The sequence below is a fragment of the Phoca vitulina genome, unplaced genomic scaffold (genome assembly GCF_004348235.1).
Source record: "Phoca vitulina isolate PV1807 unplaced genomic scaffold, GSC_HSeal_1.0 scaffold30, whole genome shotgun sequence".
NCBI lineage: Eukaryota > Metazoa > Chordata > Mammalia > Carnivora > Phocidae > Phoca > Phoca vitulina.
This window is the reverse complement of record NW_022589733.1, coordinates 18,115,720-18,134,268: the sequence shown is the minus strand read 5'-3', so window position 1 is coordinate 18,134,268 and position 18,549 is coordinate 18,115,720. Positions and strand designations below refer to the sequence as shown.

At 58.3% G+C, this 18,549-nt stretch overlaps 1 protein-coding gene across 3 annotated transcripts; it reads right to left on the bottom strand.

Annotated features, from left to right (window-relative positions):
* Positions 1–20: 20 nt before the first annotated feature.
* RIPOR1 (RHO family interacting cell polarization regulator 1) lies at positions 21–16,071 on the bottom strand. 3 transcript variants are annotated; one of them, XM_032424104.1, is made up of 22 exons: positions 15,932–16,071; positions 8,179–8,305; positions 7,909–8,061; positions 7,662–7,740; positions 6,943–6,966; positions 6,794–6,847; positions 6,493–6,645; positions 6,328–6,391; positions 6,189–6,232; positions 5,985–6,110; positions 5,459–5,607; positions 5,254–5,383; positions 3,545–5,170; positions 3,340–3,461; positions 2,344–2,476; positions 1,939–2,074; positions 1,677–1,838; positions 1,253–1,411; positions 925–1,121; positions 752–835; positions 547–637; positions 21–405 (listed from the first exon to the last, which is right to left on the bottom strand). In XM_032424104.1, exons 2-22 carry the CDS (start codon positions 8,280–8,282, stop codon positions 308–310), a joined length of 3,888 nt encoding a protein of 1,295 aa, XP_032279995.1. In that variant the 5' UTR covers positions 8,283–8,305; positions 15,932–16,071; the 3' UTR covers positions 21–307. The 3 variants fall into 3 exon arrangements, with proteins under 3 accessions (XP_032279995.1, XP_032279996.1, XP_032279997.1); XM_032424105.1 differs by having other exon boundaries at positions 3,340–3,458; XM_032424106.1 differs by having other exon boundaries at positions 308–405; positions 7,909–8,043.
* Positions 16,072–18,549: the final 2,478 nt, after the last annotated feature.

Below are 18,549 nucleotides of genomic sequence, written 5' to 3'. Positions count from 1 at the left end.
CACCAGGCCAGGCCATGTAGGAAAGGCATTTTGCTTTTTTATTTTCTGTAAAACTCTGTAAATAAAATATAAAACCAAGGGGTGTGGTGGGACACTGATTCGTGGCAAGTGTGCTGAGCCGAGGCTGGGAGGCACCTGACTGCAGGCACTGACCGCCAACCCACGGGCAACGGGAGAATATATTAGATTTTCACTGATGGGAATCTGGGGGGAGAGGTGTCTGGAGCCAGCCCTCACCCTCCCTGCCAGTGCCTGATAAGCCCTGAAGGTGAGGGGAGGGGGCCCCGGGAGCCAGCGGGGAGGGAATTTAGAATGCCGTGCTGGCCATGCTGCCAGGCCCAAAGATGCGGGGCAGGGCGTCCAGTGATTCCTCCAGCCGTCGGTGGGCAGACTGCCCCTCTTCCCCTGTAACAGGGAAGGATGGGGTCAGGAGTGATCCTAGCCCATCTCGGCCCTCCCATCCCTGACTCCATCTCACTCCAGCTCCCATCAGCCGAAATGTTCCCAAACTCGACTTGACCCCTGTCTCCCATCTCCTGGCCTCACCACACTGTTGCAGGCTCTGCCGAGCAGCCTCCCTCACGGCTTCTGTGTCCGTTTGGCACAGGTACACCAGGGGCTCAATGCCCTCAGGAGCCTACCGGGGAGAGAGCATTGAGGTGGGCCCCGTGGAGCAGGTGGGAAAGGCCCAGGGCCCAGGGCCGAGGGAGCCTCGGGGGGCATGGAGCGGGGCTGGGTCGGCAGGGCTTACCTTGATGCAGCCCAGGGCCAGGCAGCCAGCCACTCTCGTCTGTACGTCCTCGTCCTCGAGCTGGCCCAGGAAGCACAGCAGGGCCTGGGTAAGGGTGGGAGCGCAGACTTAGCCAGACGCTGGGAGCCTGGGGCCCCAGCCTTTGCCTCAAGGAAGGCCTGCCTGCCTCTCACCCGTTCCCGAAAGACAGGGCCCAGTGACAGGCTCCGCAGCTGGGTGCTGACAGCAGCCATGACCTTGTTGTTGCCATGGACCAGCAGGGAGCTGAGGGCCCGAAGCCCATCCTTTCGCAGCCGCCCCTCGGGCGCCAACCTCAGGGCCTTCAGCACAACAGCTTGGTCATCTGAGTTCAAATTCCGCACCAGTAACACTGAAAGAAAGGGAGGGGTGGGACAAGGTGGAGCCTCGTGGGGTGGGGTCCTTTGCACACTCATGCTCTCATCCACACTTCAGACCCACCCACAGGGTCAGGCCGCTTTGTGATCAGGGCCTCTGCCTCACCCTCCTCAGCGGTTTCAGTCACATAGGCCTCCATGGAGGGGCTATCCAAGGCTTCGACGTAACTCCAGAACTGGAAGACTGTGAACTGCTCTCCAGGGCCTGGCTGGGGCCTCCTGGGCAGCTTCTGCCCCAGGGCATCCTCCAGGAACTTGGCACACACTGTGGGAGGCAGTGCGCAGGCCTCAGGGTTTGGATGGACCCAGGCCCTTACAGGGAAGAATGCTCCCATCCCAGGTTCAGGTCCAGGGGCCCGCTGTCCAAACCCTACCCTTCTGGGTCCTTCTGTGCAAAGGAAATAGCCTTCACTAGTTCTTCCTAGTGCTCAGCTCAGCAGGTCTGTATGGGTTGACCTGGCTTTTCCTGAGGTCCCGTCACTGGGGATCCGAGAAAGGAGGAAGAGGGGGCAGGTAGGCAGCCCACTTACCAGCCTCAGCTAGCCCCGGCTGGCGCAGGGAGAGACGGGCACCGTACTGATTGCAGAAGGTGAGGAGCACTCGCTCCACAGGGCAGATGAAGGGGCTGAGTCCCTCTGTGCACTGGTCCCAGAAGGTCAGGAAGCCAGGCCGGGAGGCTGAGAACTGCACCACTATGCGGAGGTGTAGATGAGCATCAGCAACGGAACAGGCAGATGGGCATGTAGATGGGGCTGGGTAAGGGAGGAGCTTCGGGGCAGACAGGGCCTTTACCTTCCTGCGCAGAGGTGGCAGGGATTTCCCATCGCCTGCTAAGCTCACATACGGCCTCCAGCACTCTGGCCTCCCTCAGCAGCCGCTCCAGGGCCCATGCCTCCTGGCAGCGCAGGGGCCCAAATGTGCCCAGTTTCTGGAGAATAGGGGTGGCCAAGCAACTAAGACCTCAGGATAAAGACTGGGGAGGGTGGAGCCCAGGGACTACAAGTCGCAGCATGCATGGAGAGGGGGTGGGTAGCCAGAGTACGGGAGGTGTTCCACTCAGCAAGAGCCAAATGCTAGGGCCCTGGGGGCAGTGGGGAGTGGAAGTCGGAGGAGGTATGGAGGGCCAGGATGGAAGTGCAGGGCTCCCTGGAATAAGGGGCTATAAAAGGAGGGTGTGGGGAATACCACTAGCCTCACCAGCAGGAGGCAGCTGCAGTGGTGCAGGTGCTGGACCAAGGCAGCGTCCAGGGCTGGACACTCCGTGCTGAGGGGGCGGGCACTGGGCAAGTCGAGGCTGTCCTCAGCCCCAGGCTCCAGGCTGTTTGGGGGCCTGAGAGAAAAATGGGGTCAATCACCCTAGGAGCACGCATCACCATGTGGTCACCAGTGTACTTTTATTAAAGTCACCCCATCCCAGAATGGAACAACAGACGATGCACAGACAACAGACAATGGTTAAGTTCATGGAGGACTTCCGGAAGGAGGAAGGGACTAGGACCAGCAGGTGGTAGTGGGGATCTCCAGGGTCCGTCTGCCTTTTACCTCCTCCAGCTACAACCGCTGGGACTTCTGGGGCTGGGACGGGTGGGAGTAGGGTTGCAGGCGGGATGGTCTACGCAATGTGGACTGCAAGGAGTTATGGCCCAAAGAGTGCAGGGCACAGGGCCCTAACTTGGGCAGCAGCAGAGGGAGGAGGGGCTGGGCACAACCCTCAACCAGGATTTGGCAAAGGCCCCTCTGGGACAGGGAGCCACGGGGCTGGGTTCTCTGGGAAAGCCTAGGTTGAGACAGAGGGGGTTGATGCTGGGGGACCCAGGATGCATGGGGAGGCAGTGAAAGGGCTTGTCCATAGGGTAGATCCAAGGTGAGACCAGGGGAAGAGGAGCTGGAGCAACATGAGCTGATGGGGACCAGCAGGAGAGGCAGGCATTGCAGGGACCAGAAGGAGGGAGGTCAGAAGTACTGGGGACACAGGTAGGGTTAGAAACAGGCATCAAGGACACACAAGGACTACAAAGGGTGGGGGTGAATACAGATGCACCTGCTGGCAGGTGCATCCCCTTCTGCCCACCTCCAGTCTTGCTGCTCTCCTTGTTGCTCTACCTGGCCCCACCTCTCCTATTCCCCCCTCCTGGCCTTTCTCCTTCCCCTGGCACTCAGCTTACCTCTGCCCCCTCACTTGGCCCCCCTCACCTGTCTCCAGAACCATCCATGTCTTCATCTTCATCCTCGTTGAGGAAGCTGAAGCTCTCCAGGGCATGTTCCACAGTGATACTAAGGCTGGAGGCCCGGCTGCGAGTCAGGCCTTGTCTCTGCTGGGGTCATGAAGGGAGTCAGTGCCACCACCCACTGCCTGATTGCCCTCCCTGTGCTGCTGCAGCCCACCCGCCCGCCTCACCATGAGCAGACTCTCCAGCCGGGTCACCTCCTGCTCCAGGCCCTGCAGCTCAGGGAACTGGCCACGATAGTCATCCAGAGCAGCCATTAGGGCCCCCAGGGCCTCTTCCAGCCTCCTATCCCCAGCCCCTCCAGCTGCCCCTGGAACTGAGGCTGGGGTGGCCACGGCCGGGCTAAGGTCTAAATGCTGGGGCACAGGGGCTAGAGGTGAGGGAGGGGGACTTGGGCTCCGAAGGATGGGCTCTGGGGGGTCTGGGGAAGGACTTGTGAGGGGTTCCCAACTGGATGAGGCGGGACTTGGGTAGGAGGTACTGGGGGCTGTGGGGTCTGCCTGAGTGCAAGGAGTGGAGGCTGGGTAGCTGCAGGACAGGGTGTGGGTACCTGGGAGGGTGGGGTCTGTGTTTGTAGAGGGGCTAGGAAGTTCAGCATGGTCTAGACAAGTGGAAGAGCTTACAGTTAGAAGGGTGGGGCTTGTGACAGGATGGGTGGGGCTCCTGGTGGTCTGGACTGGGCCCTTAGCTTTGCGGGTAGGGCTTGTAGCAGTTTGAGTTGACATCCTGGCTTTGTGAGTAGGGCTTGTAGTGGTATGTGGGGTGCATGCAATAGTATTGGGGGGGCTTGTGGTAGTGTGGGTGGGGCTTGCAGTGGCATGAGTGAGGCTTCCTGTTGTGTGGGTGGGGCTTGCAGTGGCATGGGTGGGGCTTGCTGTAGTGTGGGTGGGGCTTGCAGTGGCACAGGTGGGGCTTGCTGTAGTGTGGGTGGGGCTTGTAGTGGCATGGGTGGGGCTTGCAGTGGCATGGGTCAGGCTTGCGGCAGTGTGGACAGGGCTTGTGATAGTCTGGACGGGGCCTGTAGTATTGGGGGTAGGACCTACAGTAGTGAGGGCGGAAAGCATTGCTTCGTCAGTGGGTCTTGTGGTGGTCTGGACTGGGGTTGTGGTACTGGGGGTAGAGCCTGTAGTTGAAGGGGTACAGACTGTGGGCTTGTGGGTGGAACCTGTGGTAGTGTGAGTGGCGCTTGGAGCACTGTGGCTAGGGCTAATGGCATTATAGGTTGAGCCTGTAGTGGCGTGCGCGGGGCCTGGCAGTTCAGAAGAGCTAGAGTCTGTGACCTTGTGAAGCAAGTCTAGATGTGCAGACAGGGCAGGATCTGTAGATGTGTGGGCAGGGCCTGTTGTACTGAGGGTGGGGCTTATGGCAGAATGGCAAGGGTCCACAGCAGGAGGGACAGGACCAGGTTGCTCCCCATGGGTGGGATCTGGGTGTGCAGGCAGGCTAGGTCCCTGAGCTAGATTTTCTAGACCCAAAGCCTCCACTGAAGCCTCAGCCAAGACAGCATCCACACTGGCCTCACTGATGTGGCTCAGAGTCCGGCTGTAGGGTGCATGCCCATTGGCCAGGGCTGGGGCCATGGCGCCCTCTTCATCCATGGGCCTAGAGGTGGGTGTCTCAGGCCTACGGAAGGCGACTTGAATGGGCAGAGGTTCAGGCTGCTGCACCAGAGGCCTGGAGGCTGAAGAGTGGCGGGCAGTGCCTGAAAGCTGGGGGCTGGATGAGTCGTCTGAAGATTCAGATGATAGGGACCATGCTGTCCCATTCTCTAGCTCCTCCTGCCGCCTCAGCATATTCTGGGAGAGAGGAAAGGGCATTTCAGGACCACCCCAGGGAGCCCCTGGGGGATGGTGGGGCCTAAGCCTGGCCTGTGACTCACGTAAAAGGCCTGTTCCCGAAGTGAGGGTGTGTCTGGTGGGCTCTGGCTATAGGTGGAGAAGCGCTTGGTGACTGTGGAGGCCTTATTGACAGTGGAAGCGGTTGAGGGCTGGTCATCCTTGTCGAAGGGGCTGGGGAAGGAAGAGGCTGTTAGCAGGTGCCACAGGCCCCCTGGACCTGTCCCCAAGCCACTCAGCAACACCAACCTCCATGTGACTTCCAAGCTGAGCTTGATGGTGCCAAGGTCATTGATGTCCACAGCCACAACTTGGGGCAGGGCAGCAAACAGGTCCTTGGTCTCACAGGAGACACTGCCTACAACCACGTGGTTGGCCAGACCCTTCAGTTCTGTTACCTGTAGCCAAGAATGCATCATGAGGTCACAAGGGTATAGGGGTCATGAGGTTGTGAGAGTAGAGACGTCTGAATATGCATAGGGGTTATATGACAGTCAAAGGGTCACGGGGCCATGAGAAGGTTGCAGGGATTGGAATTTTCTGAGTGACGGGGCCATGGAAGATTAAAGCAGCCTGGGAGCATGGAGATCACAGAGGACCGAGTTTGGAGGGTGACTGAGGTCATGGGGGTCACAGCCTCATGGGGGTTCAGGGGGTCCAATATTCACAAGATTAAAAGAGAGAAAATCACGGAGTCATGAAGGTCATGGGGGTCACATATTCACAGATGAGTCACAGGATCACGTTGCCCTGTGGTCCTGGGCAGATACATCACCTTGATGGACAGGAATTCCGTGAGCAGAGGAAGAAAGACGGTTTCCTCACTGTCCCACACCTGCTTTCCGCTACCCTCAATTCGGCCCCGTAGTTTCCAGCGCTGCCGCCCATATTTCATGCAGATCTAGGTGAACAGGCAGGATGACGCAGCCCTGGGTGTTGCGACCCTCCCATCCCAGCCCTTCACTGCACATTCTCATACCTCATACTGATCGCCCACACACAGCCTGGCGAAGCCAGCCAGCCCTGGGAATTGGGGGAGAAGGAGATGAGCCATGTTGAGGGGTCCCAGGCACACAATTCCCTCTCCCCACCACCAGTCTGCTCCCATCACTTAGTACCTTTCATCCGGAGATGGAACTCGCCCAGCTGTGCCTCTAGCTCACTCTCCAGCAGACACATGCTCTGAGAGGGGTGGTCAAGGACAAGAGGGGGTCAAGAACCAGGCCCCCCTCACCAGCTCTGCTATACCCTGTGCCTCTGCCTCATGGACAGCCATCTCTCACCTCTGTGTACTCGCGATGCCCTCGAGTGGCTTCAGCTAGGCTGTCCCGGGCCTCGCGGCTCCCCAGAGACCCAGTGCTGTAGGCACGGACCATGTTGTAGGCACCATCCCGGAGACGTCGCTGGACACAGTATGCCTCATACAGCTCGTCAATCTGGGCAGATGAGTGGGGTGGTATTGGAGGAACTGAGACTCACTCTTGGGCTTGCTCCCCCAGGGCCTAGCACTGCCCCCACCCCAATCTCCCTGTGATACCGGTCTACCGCCCCACTTGTGTGCACACACGTGTGCTGCACACGTACCTTGCTGGCATGGAACTCCAACCGTCGCAGGAAGCGTTCAATGGACTTGACTTGCTGAGGGAGAGGTATGTCAGGAGGGGCCAGAGGACCAGAGCCCTTTACCCTCCCCATGAGCTAACCTCTTCCAACACCATTCTCTACACACTCACCTTGTCCAAGTCATACAGGAAACCCTACAGGGGAGGAGAGGAGGCACTTAGGAGGCATGGGAAGTATTCCAGCAGGGGCACCTGTCTACCCAGACCCAGCTAACTCCTCTCCTGCACAGCCTTCCTCCCCCTCATACCATAGTCCACAGCCACTCCACTCAACTCATGGACTGACCCACCTTCCCACATGCCTGGCCTTTGGTGAATGTTAGTGACATAGGGTCTGGTCCTCAAGACCCCTCCTGTACCCTTCCCCTGACCTCTTCCCCTGGGATCCCTCCTCTGGCCCACTCCCTTTCCCACAACCCTTAGGAAGAGGTTCTCTCTACCAGGGAACTCTTATTCTTCAAGACCCAGCAGAGGTGTTTCCTCCTCTAGGAAGTCCTGCCCTGTTCCTGGGGAAGAACCAGGACTCTCCATCAGTACTACTACAATATAGTCTCCTGCTGTCCATGTCTGTAGGAGTCTGACCCACCCCACTGAAAGCTCCCACGGACAGATACTGGGTCCTAGGCAGAAAGTGTACACAGCCTGGGGAAGGTGGGGCTAGAAACCTGCCCAGCCCCAGCTTTCCCCGATATCCTGTTTTCTAGTCACAGCTGGGCTAAGTCACCCTAGAAAACAGCCCTGATGTCACCCACGGCTGGTGCTACCCAGTCCCTCATATCACAAGGGCAAAGAGCAGTAATCCAGGGCATCCTTGTCAACCCTTTACTCACCAGGCGGGAATTCCTCTTGGACTCCCTAATCTGTCCCTGGAGTTTCTCCTGCTCCTGCTGGTGCACTTCCAAATAGGCCCTGGGGAAAGGGGTAACTACAAGAATTAGCTTACCTTTGCAGCCTCCAGCTGCCCAGGGTACAGGCAGTGGGAAGAAGATATGAGGCTGGGGAAGTTTCCTACTAGCAGAAAGGGGATGAGGGCTTAGGGAGGGGTCCTGGGATAAGGCATTGGGAGGAGTTCCTTACGTCAGGCCCTGCTTGAGCGCTGTGTACACCAGGTCCAGCCGCTCCGGCTGCGGGACCTTAGGGGCTGGGTGCGCCACGGAAAACATCCTGGAGACTCGGGAGAGCGCTGGGGGTTTCCGTGGGGGCCCTGGGGGACTGAAGGCCGGGAAGCTCCTGAAGAAGAGGCTACACTCAGAAAGGTACAAGAAGGAGTCCCCAAACCCTCAATGCACACCCAGCTCCAACCCCGTCACACTCTCTTGACCCCATTAGCTCCCCTCAGCTGCGTACCTGGGCCCCCGCTCGTGGCTGCCGAGGACGCCTGCGAAGGACTGGCTCCTACTGACCCGGGCGCTGAGCAGGCGGCGCTGCGGCCGCACCGACAGGGACATCATGGAATGAGTCCGCGCGGGGCTCCCTGGGGGGTGGCGAGGGCGGGTGTCCAGCGCCAGTCAGGCTTTTGAAGCCCCCTCCGGAGGCCCGGCCTCTGTATCTTAGTCCTGCCGGACACCGCCTGACGCCGGGAGTCCGACAACCCCGCCGGCCCCGGCGCTAATGACAGGGCGGCCGGGCGACTCGGCCTCGGACTCAGCGTGGCCTCGGCTCGGCCCCCACTTCCTGCAGAGGTGCAGGCTCCGCCTGTCGCGGGGCAGGAAGGGGGGTCGCGCGGGGACCCTCCCCCGGCTGGGAAGGGGCAGGAAAGGGGCGGGGCGCATGAAGAATGTGCGGAAGCGCCTGTTTACCCGGGGGCGGGGCGGGCTCCCCAGCCCTGCCCCTGAACTCACCCCACAACCCTCCCAACAGTGACCAGGAGTTCCCGCGCCCCCACCCCGCGAGGCCGCGGAGGTCACCGGGCGGGGTGCACGCTCTGAGCCCAGCGGAGCTGCCCGACAGGCCCGGCAGGCGCGGGGTTGGCTCTCGCGACCCGCCCGCCCCGTGTACACTGTTCCCCTCCAGCCCCCACCGGCTCGCAGGCGCCGGGACGCCGGAGCCCTCCCAGCGCCCAGCAGCCGGGGGATTCCCAGAGTGGGGGGCAGTGCCAAGAAGTGCCCTGCCTCCGCCACTTTCCTGTGGCTCCGACCTGGAAACTGAGTCACAGATGGACGCCTTCGCCCGCGCCCTTAGCGGGAAGGGATCCTCCGCAGACCCCCACCCTACTCCGACGAAACACGTGCCCCTGGCCCCCAGAGTCCGGCCCACACCCCCTGGGGCCAGCCCCAGGGCCTTCGGAGCCCCAGGCCGGGTCCTACCTCTCTTCTTGGCACTCATGGTAGGTCCAGGACAGCTCCCCACCCCCTGCGTTTGCCCTCCCGCCCCTGTGTCCCCACAGGCCCAGGGCCACTAGGTGCTGGCCGAGCTGGGCTCCGCGCTCGCTCCCAGCGACTCCGGCTCCGGCTTCAGCTCCTCCCGGCGCCGCCCCCCGCCCAGTTCCTGCCGCCTGACTCAGCCCGCCGGGATGGGGCGGGACCGGCTGGACTGGGGCGGGGGGGGGGGGGGGGCGGGAAGGGGGGGACACCGGGCCCGGGGACTGGCCGGCCTCTGGGAGGGGTGCCTGGGGGTTCCCTTGGGGGAGGAGACTGAAGTGGATCCTCTCGGGTGGGGTTAGGCGCTTGGGTAAAGGGAGTTGAGCGCGGCGGTGAATAAGGAGGGATAAACAGAATGAAGACCCTGAGTGGAGGCTGGATTGGATGCAGTTAGAATAAGGTTCTCATAGAGTGGCTGTAGAGGGGTGCTGAGAGAGGATTGAGCACACAGAGGGCTGGGAATTGGGGTTCTGAGTATGTAAAGACTGGAAGGGCTGTGGGTGCGGAGTGGAGGGTCTATGCCAATGGAGGGCAGAGTCAGGCACGAGCATGAGGGGTCTGGGAGGCTGAGAAGAGAGAGGGGCTAAAGTGTGGGACTGGGCGAAGCTCATATTATGTGTTGCTGCCTCAAGAAGGAAGCAAAGAAGGAACTGGGTACAGAGTCACACAGCCCCCATCCACAGAGGGGGTGCTCATTCTAGGCACACTCCCTGGCACCCCCAGGCCCTAGGGAAGAGGATCAGGTCCCACTTCCCAGCCAGGGCCTCCTCTCTAGTAGAAGCTGCATCCTAGAATGAGGCCCCCTCCTGGCCACCAGCTCACATGGCTGAATCTCCCTGGTGTTGGCCCTTTCCCGCCGCCAGTATCTTTTCCCTGAATTTCCTTCATCCACCTTGAGCCTAAATAGAGGCTACCATGCCCAGGGACTAGTGGGCATTGGAAGGGCTGGGTGCTCCCTCATCCCATAAATACTCCTGCTCCCTGATGCTCAGTTCTGCTTACTTTCTCCCTGAGAGGCTGGGGTGGGCCCAGGGATCAGCATTTCCAACAAGCCCACCACTCCCCTACAGATTCAGATGCAAGATGCCCAGGAAACCCCAGTTTGAGAAGTGCTTAACCTCCTCTCTCTCCTTGAAGACCTGGTGCTGTGCACCCTACACTAGCAACTATGTATTCCTGTGCATTGCCTGCCCAACACTGGACTTCCTGCTCCCTTCAGCCACCCTCCAAGGGAACACCCCTGGCTCTGGAATGCCCCTTTCCTAAATCACAACCACAGTGACTCCAACCTTAAGTCTCTCTCCATCACCTCCACCTTCCCTGTCTTCTACCTGAGACCTCTTGAGCCCTCAGCTCATTTATTCACCTATTCACTGAGTGACAACTCTGTGCCAAGCATGTGTCAGTCACTGGAGATACAGCCCAGAATTTCACAGACACCATCCTGCACAGAGCTCACAATCGGCCCCAGCTTCCTTTCTCTCTGCCAGCTCCCTCCCACCTTCTCTTCCCTGCACATCCTTCTCCCCAGCCTAGATCCGCAGCCACCACTGCATCACTCACTGCTGCTAATATCCCGAGCACTCTGTGCTTCTCTCCTACCTGGCAGGAACCACCGCTGGGCAACCCACCTCCCTGCCTTCTCTGTGCCTGCACCTGCTGGAACTGAGCTGGAACCACAGAGCGATTCTCTCAAGCTCACCCAGGCTCTCATTTCCCACCCGGGAAATCCTCCTGTGTGGCCCTCCTCATCTTTCTTCCTTCTCACAGACGATGAGTGTTTCAGATTTTCTCCACAAGCCTCAAACAAACTCAAGTCACTTCCACATAAAAAATGAAAACAACCCTGGCAACTACCAAAATGCCCATCTGTAGATAATGGAACCCTATACAGCAAAAAGAATGGACAATATATAACTGCACACAGCAATATGGATGAATCCTACAGACATAAAGAAGAAGCAAGACCACAAGAGAGGACATGTGTATGGTTCCCTTGATATGAAAGTTCAAAAACAGGCAGAACACATCTATGGCGATAGAAGTCTGAATACTAGTTACCCTTTGGGAGTAGTTACTGGAATGGGGCCCAAGGGGGCTTCCAGGGTGCTGGTAATGTTCTGTATTTCCTAACCTGGGTTCTATTTTCTGATCCTATGTGGGTGTGTTCCCTTGTGAAAAATGGGTTGAGATGTACACTTAGGACATGCACCCTCTCTGTAGGTATATTTTAATATAAAGTTGACTTTAATAACTCCAAAATGAAAATGACCCTTCTGTGGACCCCACGTCTCTTTCCAGCGACCCCACCCATGGTTCCATTTGGCCTTTTCAGAGTCAAATTTCTTGAAGAGATGTCTACCTCAATTTCCTCTCCATGACCAGCCAGTTCTCTTCCCACCCTGGTCCACCTTCCACACCCACCACTCCCCTGACTGGTCAGTGACTTCCCTGTTGCTGAATCCAGTGTCCAAGGCATAGTCCTTATCATGCTTGATCTCAGTAAAGCTTTTCACTCTGTGGCTCTCTTCCTCTTCTTTGAGCCCTTGAATTTCAAGAGGCAACAACATGCTCCTGGTTTTCCACCTATCTCTCTCTGGCTGGACATCTGATTTTCCCACAGGAGATCTGTCTTTCTCATCATCCCGGAATGGGCCTCAGCCTCCTCACTCTTGGGCTGGGTACATCTCCCACACCTCAATGCCATCTAAATGTTGCCAACTTTCTTATCTCTTCCTTGCCCCAACGGCTCTTCTGAGCACCAGGCCTCTATAGCCAACTGCCTGCTTGTCACCTCCCTGGAAGCTGAGTGACAATGCAGAGTGGGCTATTGGGGATGTGCTGAGTTTGAGGTCCCCAAGCTGAATCCACCAATTTCCTTCTCAAACTTGACTCTCCCCAGTCAACCTCTCTGTGGCAGCCCCACCCCCTCTTTACCCAGTTGTTCAATACAGAAACTAGGAGTCATCCTGGATGCCTCTGTCTCCGTTACCCCCACATCCACTCAGCCACCCACTCCTGCCATCTCTGGAATCTGCTCCCCTCACCTCCACTCCCATAGTTAGAATTCGAGTCCAAGCTGTCACCACCTCTCATCTAGAACCCTACTGCAGCTTCCTAATGGGCTCCCTGTCTCCACTGTAACCCACGATGATCCGTTCTTTTTTTTTTTTTCTTAAGGGTATCCAGCTTTATTTTACATGGTTGCCTACATTTTTTTTTAAAGTAAGCTCTGCGCCCAACGTGGGACTTGAACTCAAGACCCCCGAGATCAAGAGTTGCATGCTCTACTAACTGAGCCAACAGGCGCCCCATGCATTGTTTATTCAATAACAACATTGCTCTTCTTAAAATTCCAGTCATCTCCCAATGCCAAAAACCGTGCTTTGACAAGTGCTTTCTATAGGCCAGGCCCTGCACTTAATCAACAAACATCATCTCATTTAATTCTGGTAACAACCCATTAGGGTTAGGGGTAAATCTTATTAGCCCCATCTCGCAGATGAGAAACCTGAGGCTAACTGGCTGTGTGACCTCTGGCATGACATTTCTTAACCTTTTTGGGCTTCAGATACCCCTCTGTTAAATGAGCATAATAACAACAATGGTCTCCCGGGGTTGTTGGGAGTCTGAAATGAGGTATTTCTCTCTCTAGGGAGTGTTTGGGGAAGGGAAAATTGTATGTGGGGTAAGGAAGTTGGGGTGGGCACACTACTACACTTTAAGCACACGACAAATATTAACTGCTATTATTAATAATCACTAATCTGCCCAAGATTACACAGCTGGTAAGTGGTAGGGCCAGGATTCAAATCCAGACAGTCGGACCCCAGGACTCTGAGTCTTTAACATCCCTCTCTCTGACTCTTGTGAAACATCCATGGGTGACTCCCTACCCCAGGGATAAAGTCTAGATTCTCTGACATGACCCCCAACACCCTTCAGGCTCTGTGCCTCCCCACATATACCTTCAACCAGTCCTCCACTCAGTCCCCCTGCTCCTCTCATGGTCTTTCTGTTCCAGCTACTGTGACCCTCTCGAAACCTGCAAGGCTCTTCAGCCTTTGAGCAGCAACCTCCATTGCTCCTGTACCCTCCTCCCATACTCTCAGCCTGAACAACTCCCTCTCTTTTTTCATGTCCTACCCTATGACTTCTTCTTCCAGGAAGCCTGCCCTGGGTTGGTTGGTTCCCCCTTTCAGGCGCCTCATAGCTTCCTTCCTCTGCTCCCTGAGACCACATAGCTCAGTTGTCAGTTCTCCTTTAGCATCTGTCTTCCAACCAGACTGTGAACTCTGGGATCAGGGGCCTGTTTGTGGGGTTCACTGCTGTGCCCTCTGGGCCCCACACCAGGGAGATGAGGGAGGGGGCTGAGTGAACCGGGCTGCCCGGACACAGGAAGAGCAGATCGTGGGCTGTTGAAGGGGTAGATTTCAAGTCTGTGCCCACCCCAACTCCCCTATCCTGCATACAATCTTCCTTGTCCCTGATATAATCAGCAAGTTAGGTTCTGCTCCCTGGGCATAAGGCAGCGTGGGGACCCTGGGATTCTGGAACCGAGTGGGTAGGCTAGAATCAGAGTAGGCTAACTGTCCCAACACTTTTCTTTCTCTGACTAGGGCTCTGCTGCCACCAACTCCCTAGTCCCTGACAGGGACCAGGATGTTGGTCTGCACTCTCGCCAAATGACCATCATAATATCCACCTGAGTGACCATTTCAGCGGGTGGAAAGGCAGGATCTTCCCTGCTGCAGGGGAGAGAAAGAGCTGAACCCCTTTGAGCTAAGGGAGAGGGCCCACCTTAACTGGCAGGGGCTGAATGATGGGAGCCAGGGGACTCTCTGGACTCATGCCAGCCCTGAAGTCTGTTCTGGACATGGGAAAGATCCCAGGTCCCAAAGGTTATGGGGCCTGCAGCACAGCCAGCTCCAGGCAGAAGGGAATGGAGCCCCGGCGGCCTGCATGGCCCCAGATTCCTCCACCCCCAATACCCTCTATGCCAAAAGTGGTGCACTTGTGTGGGATGGGAGGTCCCACCACCTGCACTGGCCGGCTCAGTGGTATGCCAGAGGCCAGGCCAGCAGCCTAGCCAGGAGTCCCCGGTCCAGCCCCGCCCAGGCGCGGGGCTGCCCCAGACTGAGGTAAACAGACGCTAAAAATAACCGGGGCAAGGGGCGGCTGCAAGAATGGGGTCCCTAACCGAACCTGTCCGGGTCTCCATGGCGACTGCCCCCAAACCCGGCTGCTGACGTCATGCCGCAGCTGCCTGAGCGGGAGGGAGGGGGGCGCGCGCGCGCGCGCAGCCTGGGACCCCCCACCCCGGAACGAGGCGGAGGCGGCCGGGTGGCTTCACTTCCTGCCGGCCCCCTCCCTGGTCAGCTGGTCACATTCCCCGGCTGGCGGCGCCCTGGAAGCCTGGTGGCCTCCCCTGGGCAGGGCCTGGCAGGGTCGGGAGTCCCCAGGCGTAGTGAAGGGCCAGGGTTGACTGAGCCTCGTCCTCCTCACCTGCCTTTCCACCCAGGGTGCACCCAGCCTGGCTCCCTGCGTGCGCCCCTCACCCCCACCCAAATCAGGCCTCTATCTCTGGCTGCTGCCCCACAGAACCCAGGAGGGGGAGGGGTGGTGGGAGTGGAAGCTAAGCCAGGCCTCCTTGTCCCGCTGGAGTATTTTGTACCTCATTCTTCGATTCTCATTCCCCACACCCTCTCCATGCCACAAAGGTGGTAGGGCCGTGGCAAAAATTCAGGTCTGGTTCTAGTTCCCACTTCTCCCTAAGCCCGATGTGTGACCTTGAGAATATTACTTAACCTCTCTGGGCCCGCTTCTGCATCTGTCAGATTGCTATAACCCTCCTCAGAAGGCTGTGCTGGTGTGAATGCTGCAGGCCCAGGGTGAGGTCCCACAGATGGTGGCCAGGGCACCTTTGTTATATTTGTTATATGAGACTGCACACAGTAGGTGCTCCGCGAGCTCGCCTGGACTGGAATTAGGATCAGTCCAGTAGAACTGGCTAGGAAGGGTCAGTGCTGGAGACTGGACTCAGGCCTCAACAGGGAGAGGACAGAGGGTGCCCGGGGCAGACTTAGCCAGATCCCTAGACTTGGTGATCAGCTTCTTCCCCAAAACAGTTCTGCAGGGTGCCCAAGCCTGGCTGCTTGCAGAGAGACCCCGCATCAGCCTCCCATTCCCAGGGACAGGGTCTGTTCCCCCGCCAGGCCACGGAGATCATCAGCTTCAGCCGTCTGGGCGAAGAGCCCGGCCACAGGCCAGGATCCGCCACCTCGGGCCGAGCCCCAAAGCCGCTTAGGCCGGCCGGTAGGACCAGGAAGATTAGCTCATCTCGGAGGCTGGCCTGCACCCTCACCGCCCCCTCCCCATTCCCAGCTCGGCCTCCCCCGCGGAGAGGGCAGGGGGGGCTCCCGGAGAGCGCCCCTGCCAGCGCCCAGGCTGGCGCCTTGGGCCCGCCGTCAGGCCCGGCCCACCCCAGAGCTCCGGGGCAAGGGCCGCCTGGGCCTTGCCTTGGGAGGGAAGAAGGCCCAGATGCGGCGGCTTTTGTGGGCGTCCTCCGCGCCCGGGGGGAGGGGAGGAACCACACCGCGCGGCTCGGGTCCCGGGGATGGGGCGATGTGGGACAGGGCCGCAGCCGGGGCAGCAGATCCGGGACCGATGGGGAGGCACCCGGAGCGCCGCGCCCATCCCCGGCACGGCCCGCGGGCCCGGGAAACGGCGGTGACACTCACATGGCTGCGCTGGGCTGCGCGGACCTCGCGCTCTCCGTGCGCTCGTCCCTGCCCGGCCTGGTCGCGCCGCAGCTGCCGCTGTCGCCGCTGCCGGCGTCCGCCCCTCCTTCCGCCCGTCGCCCGCCGCCCAGCCACCCCGCTCCTCCCCAGCCCGCTGGGCCCCACCCACTGCGCTCCCGCGGCTCCCGCACCCGAGGAGGCGCCCACGGCTCGCTCCGCCCTCTCGGGTAACGGTGCAGGCCAGTGGCCCGCGGGGTCCACCAGCCTGCGGGGAGGCGGGGCCCTGGAGGACGCGAGGGTGGTGGGAGCTCTCCGAGCTCGGGATCCGCGGGAACTGGGCAGCTGCTAGCAAAGCCAGTCCCATTCCTTCCCACACAGATCCCAAAACAGGGTGCGCCGGAAAGCCCCGCTTGCCTGCCCCCTCCTCAGAATCTGTGGTCTCTAGAGATCTTTCAGGCCCTCCTATCTGTGACCGCCTGAAACAGGTCCTGGAGCGGCCACTGCTGGGTTGGGTTGGTTGGAGGAAAGGATCAGGGACAGTTTCCGGAAGGGGAACAAGGGGGCCTGAAGCCTAGCCATTGGACACCTGGCCGTGCATTCACCACTTATTGGTTATTGGCTTCTGGGGAGCCTCAGGCCTTGCTCACAGAGCTTGGCAGGGTTTGGGTACCTGGGCTTAGGGCACATGTTGGCCAAGGGGGCCAGAGCCCAGTCCTTCCCAATAAGGGGACTGGAACACTGCCTCTCCCCTCCAGTGGCTCGAGGTGGAACTGAGAGCTCTGGGCCTCACCCTTCAGGTTTCACTCTGTAGTCCTTCACCTTTGGAGGTAGCACAGACATACCCAGGAGCAGGCTGAGGGACCTTAAGAGGTTCTTGAATATCTGCACCCCCCAGGGTTGGTCTTCACAACCCAGAAGTTGTGTGTGTGTGTGTGGAGGGGGGCAGAGACCCTCAGGGGGCACTAATATCCTCTCCATCACCAGCTCTTCCAAGAGACACACCACCCTCTCCCAGTACTCTGGCCTCCCAGCCCCTCCTCTTTGCCTTCCTTTGCAGCACACCTTTCTCTATAGTCCTTGAACCTGGGGATTGCTTCCAGGGACAGGGTTCTCTTTATTTCCCCACCCTACAATATCACCCAGTCCCAGGGCTTCCATCCATCCACTGCTGAGCATACCAAGCAGTCCTCCATGCTCAGAGCCCTCTCCCGTTCCAGAGCCTCTCGTTGACCCACCAGATCTCATGACCGGCCCCTGAGGGACTCTTCTTCCTTCGTCTCATCTCTGCAAAGCACTGACCTCCATTTAGGCTCCCACCTGAGCCAGAGGCCTGGCCTCTACAGAGCTCTCAAAACTGGCACAAGTTGGTCCCTGCCCACCTCTGAAGTCACCTCCTCTGCAAGGCATTCTCTGACCACCTTCTCTGAGGACAGCCTCTCCTTGTTACTCTCTCTCCCCATGTCCTGTGGACTACCTTCATGTCACTAATCACCACCAGGAAGCATGTATGCCCATGTGTGCTCATGTGCTAAACCTGCCTCACTGTGGGCCTTGAAGTTCTGTGGGGACAGGGACCATGGAAGTCCTCGTCACCACTGTCCCTGGCTCGAGAAATATTTGTCAGATGATGGGGCACCTGGGTGGCTCAGGTGGTTAAGCGTCAGACTCTAGATCTCAGCTCAGGTCTTGATCTCACGGTCATGAGTTCAAGCCCCGCATTGGGCTCCACACTGGATGTGCAGCCTACTTTAAAAAAAATTTAAAAAATATATATATATAGTCAGATGAGCCAGTGAATGAATGAAGTGAATGAATCAGAAAATGCATGAACCATGATGTCATCTCTCCTGCCCCAACCTTCATTCAGCCTTCTAGTCCTGTTGATCCACCTCCAAGACATGTTTCAAATTCATTCCCTCCTTGTACCTCACCTCCCACTGCAAGTACTCTGTTTATTAATTAATTCTACAAACACCCACTGAGCACTCAAGGCTGGGCAGTTTGTTGGCTCCTGGGGTGGCAAGGGCATAGAGCAGTCCCTGCCCCATTGCTCGGAGCTTTGATGAGGCAGCGCTGATTACAGGGGCTCACCAGAGCACTGTCCGAGGAATTCTTTCTTATTCTGGAATTCCACTTCCAGAAAATTTCTACTTTTTTTTTTTAAGTAAACTCTACTCCCACGGTGGCGTTTGAACTTACAACCCCAAGATCGAGTCACATGCTCTACTGACTGAGCCAGCCAGGTGTCCCGAAAATTTCCACTTTTAATGGATGATTCCCTCACCCTTCGTAGCCACTCCGTTTTGTGTGTGGTCATGTCTCTGCATGGTCACAGTTGGTACCTAGGCCTGGCCCACCATCTCTTCTGGCCTCCCTCCCTCCACCTTTATCCCCTACAGTTGTTCTCTACCTAACAGCTTGGGTGATCTTGAAATCATAAATCAGGTCATACTGGTTCACCATTGCCCTCAGGATAAGTCCAGACTCAGTCGTGGAGCCTCTAAGAGGTCTGGTCTAAGATGACCTCACCTACTCATCTCATCTCCCATGCATCCTGCCAGTCTTTGGTGCTCTGGTTCTACTACGCCATTCTACCTGTGACTCCCTGAGTGTGGTCC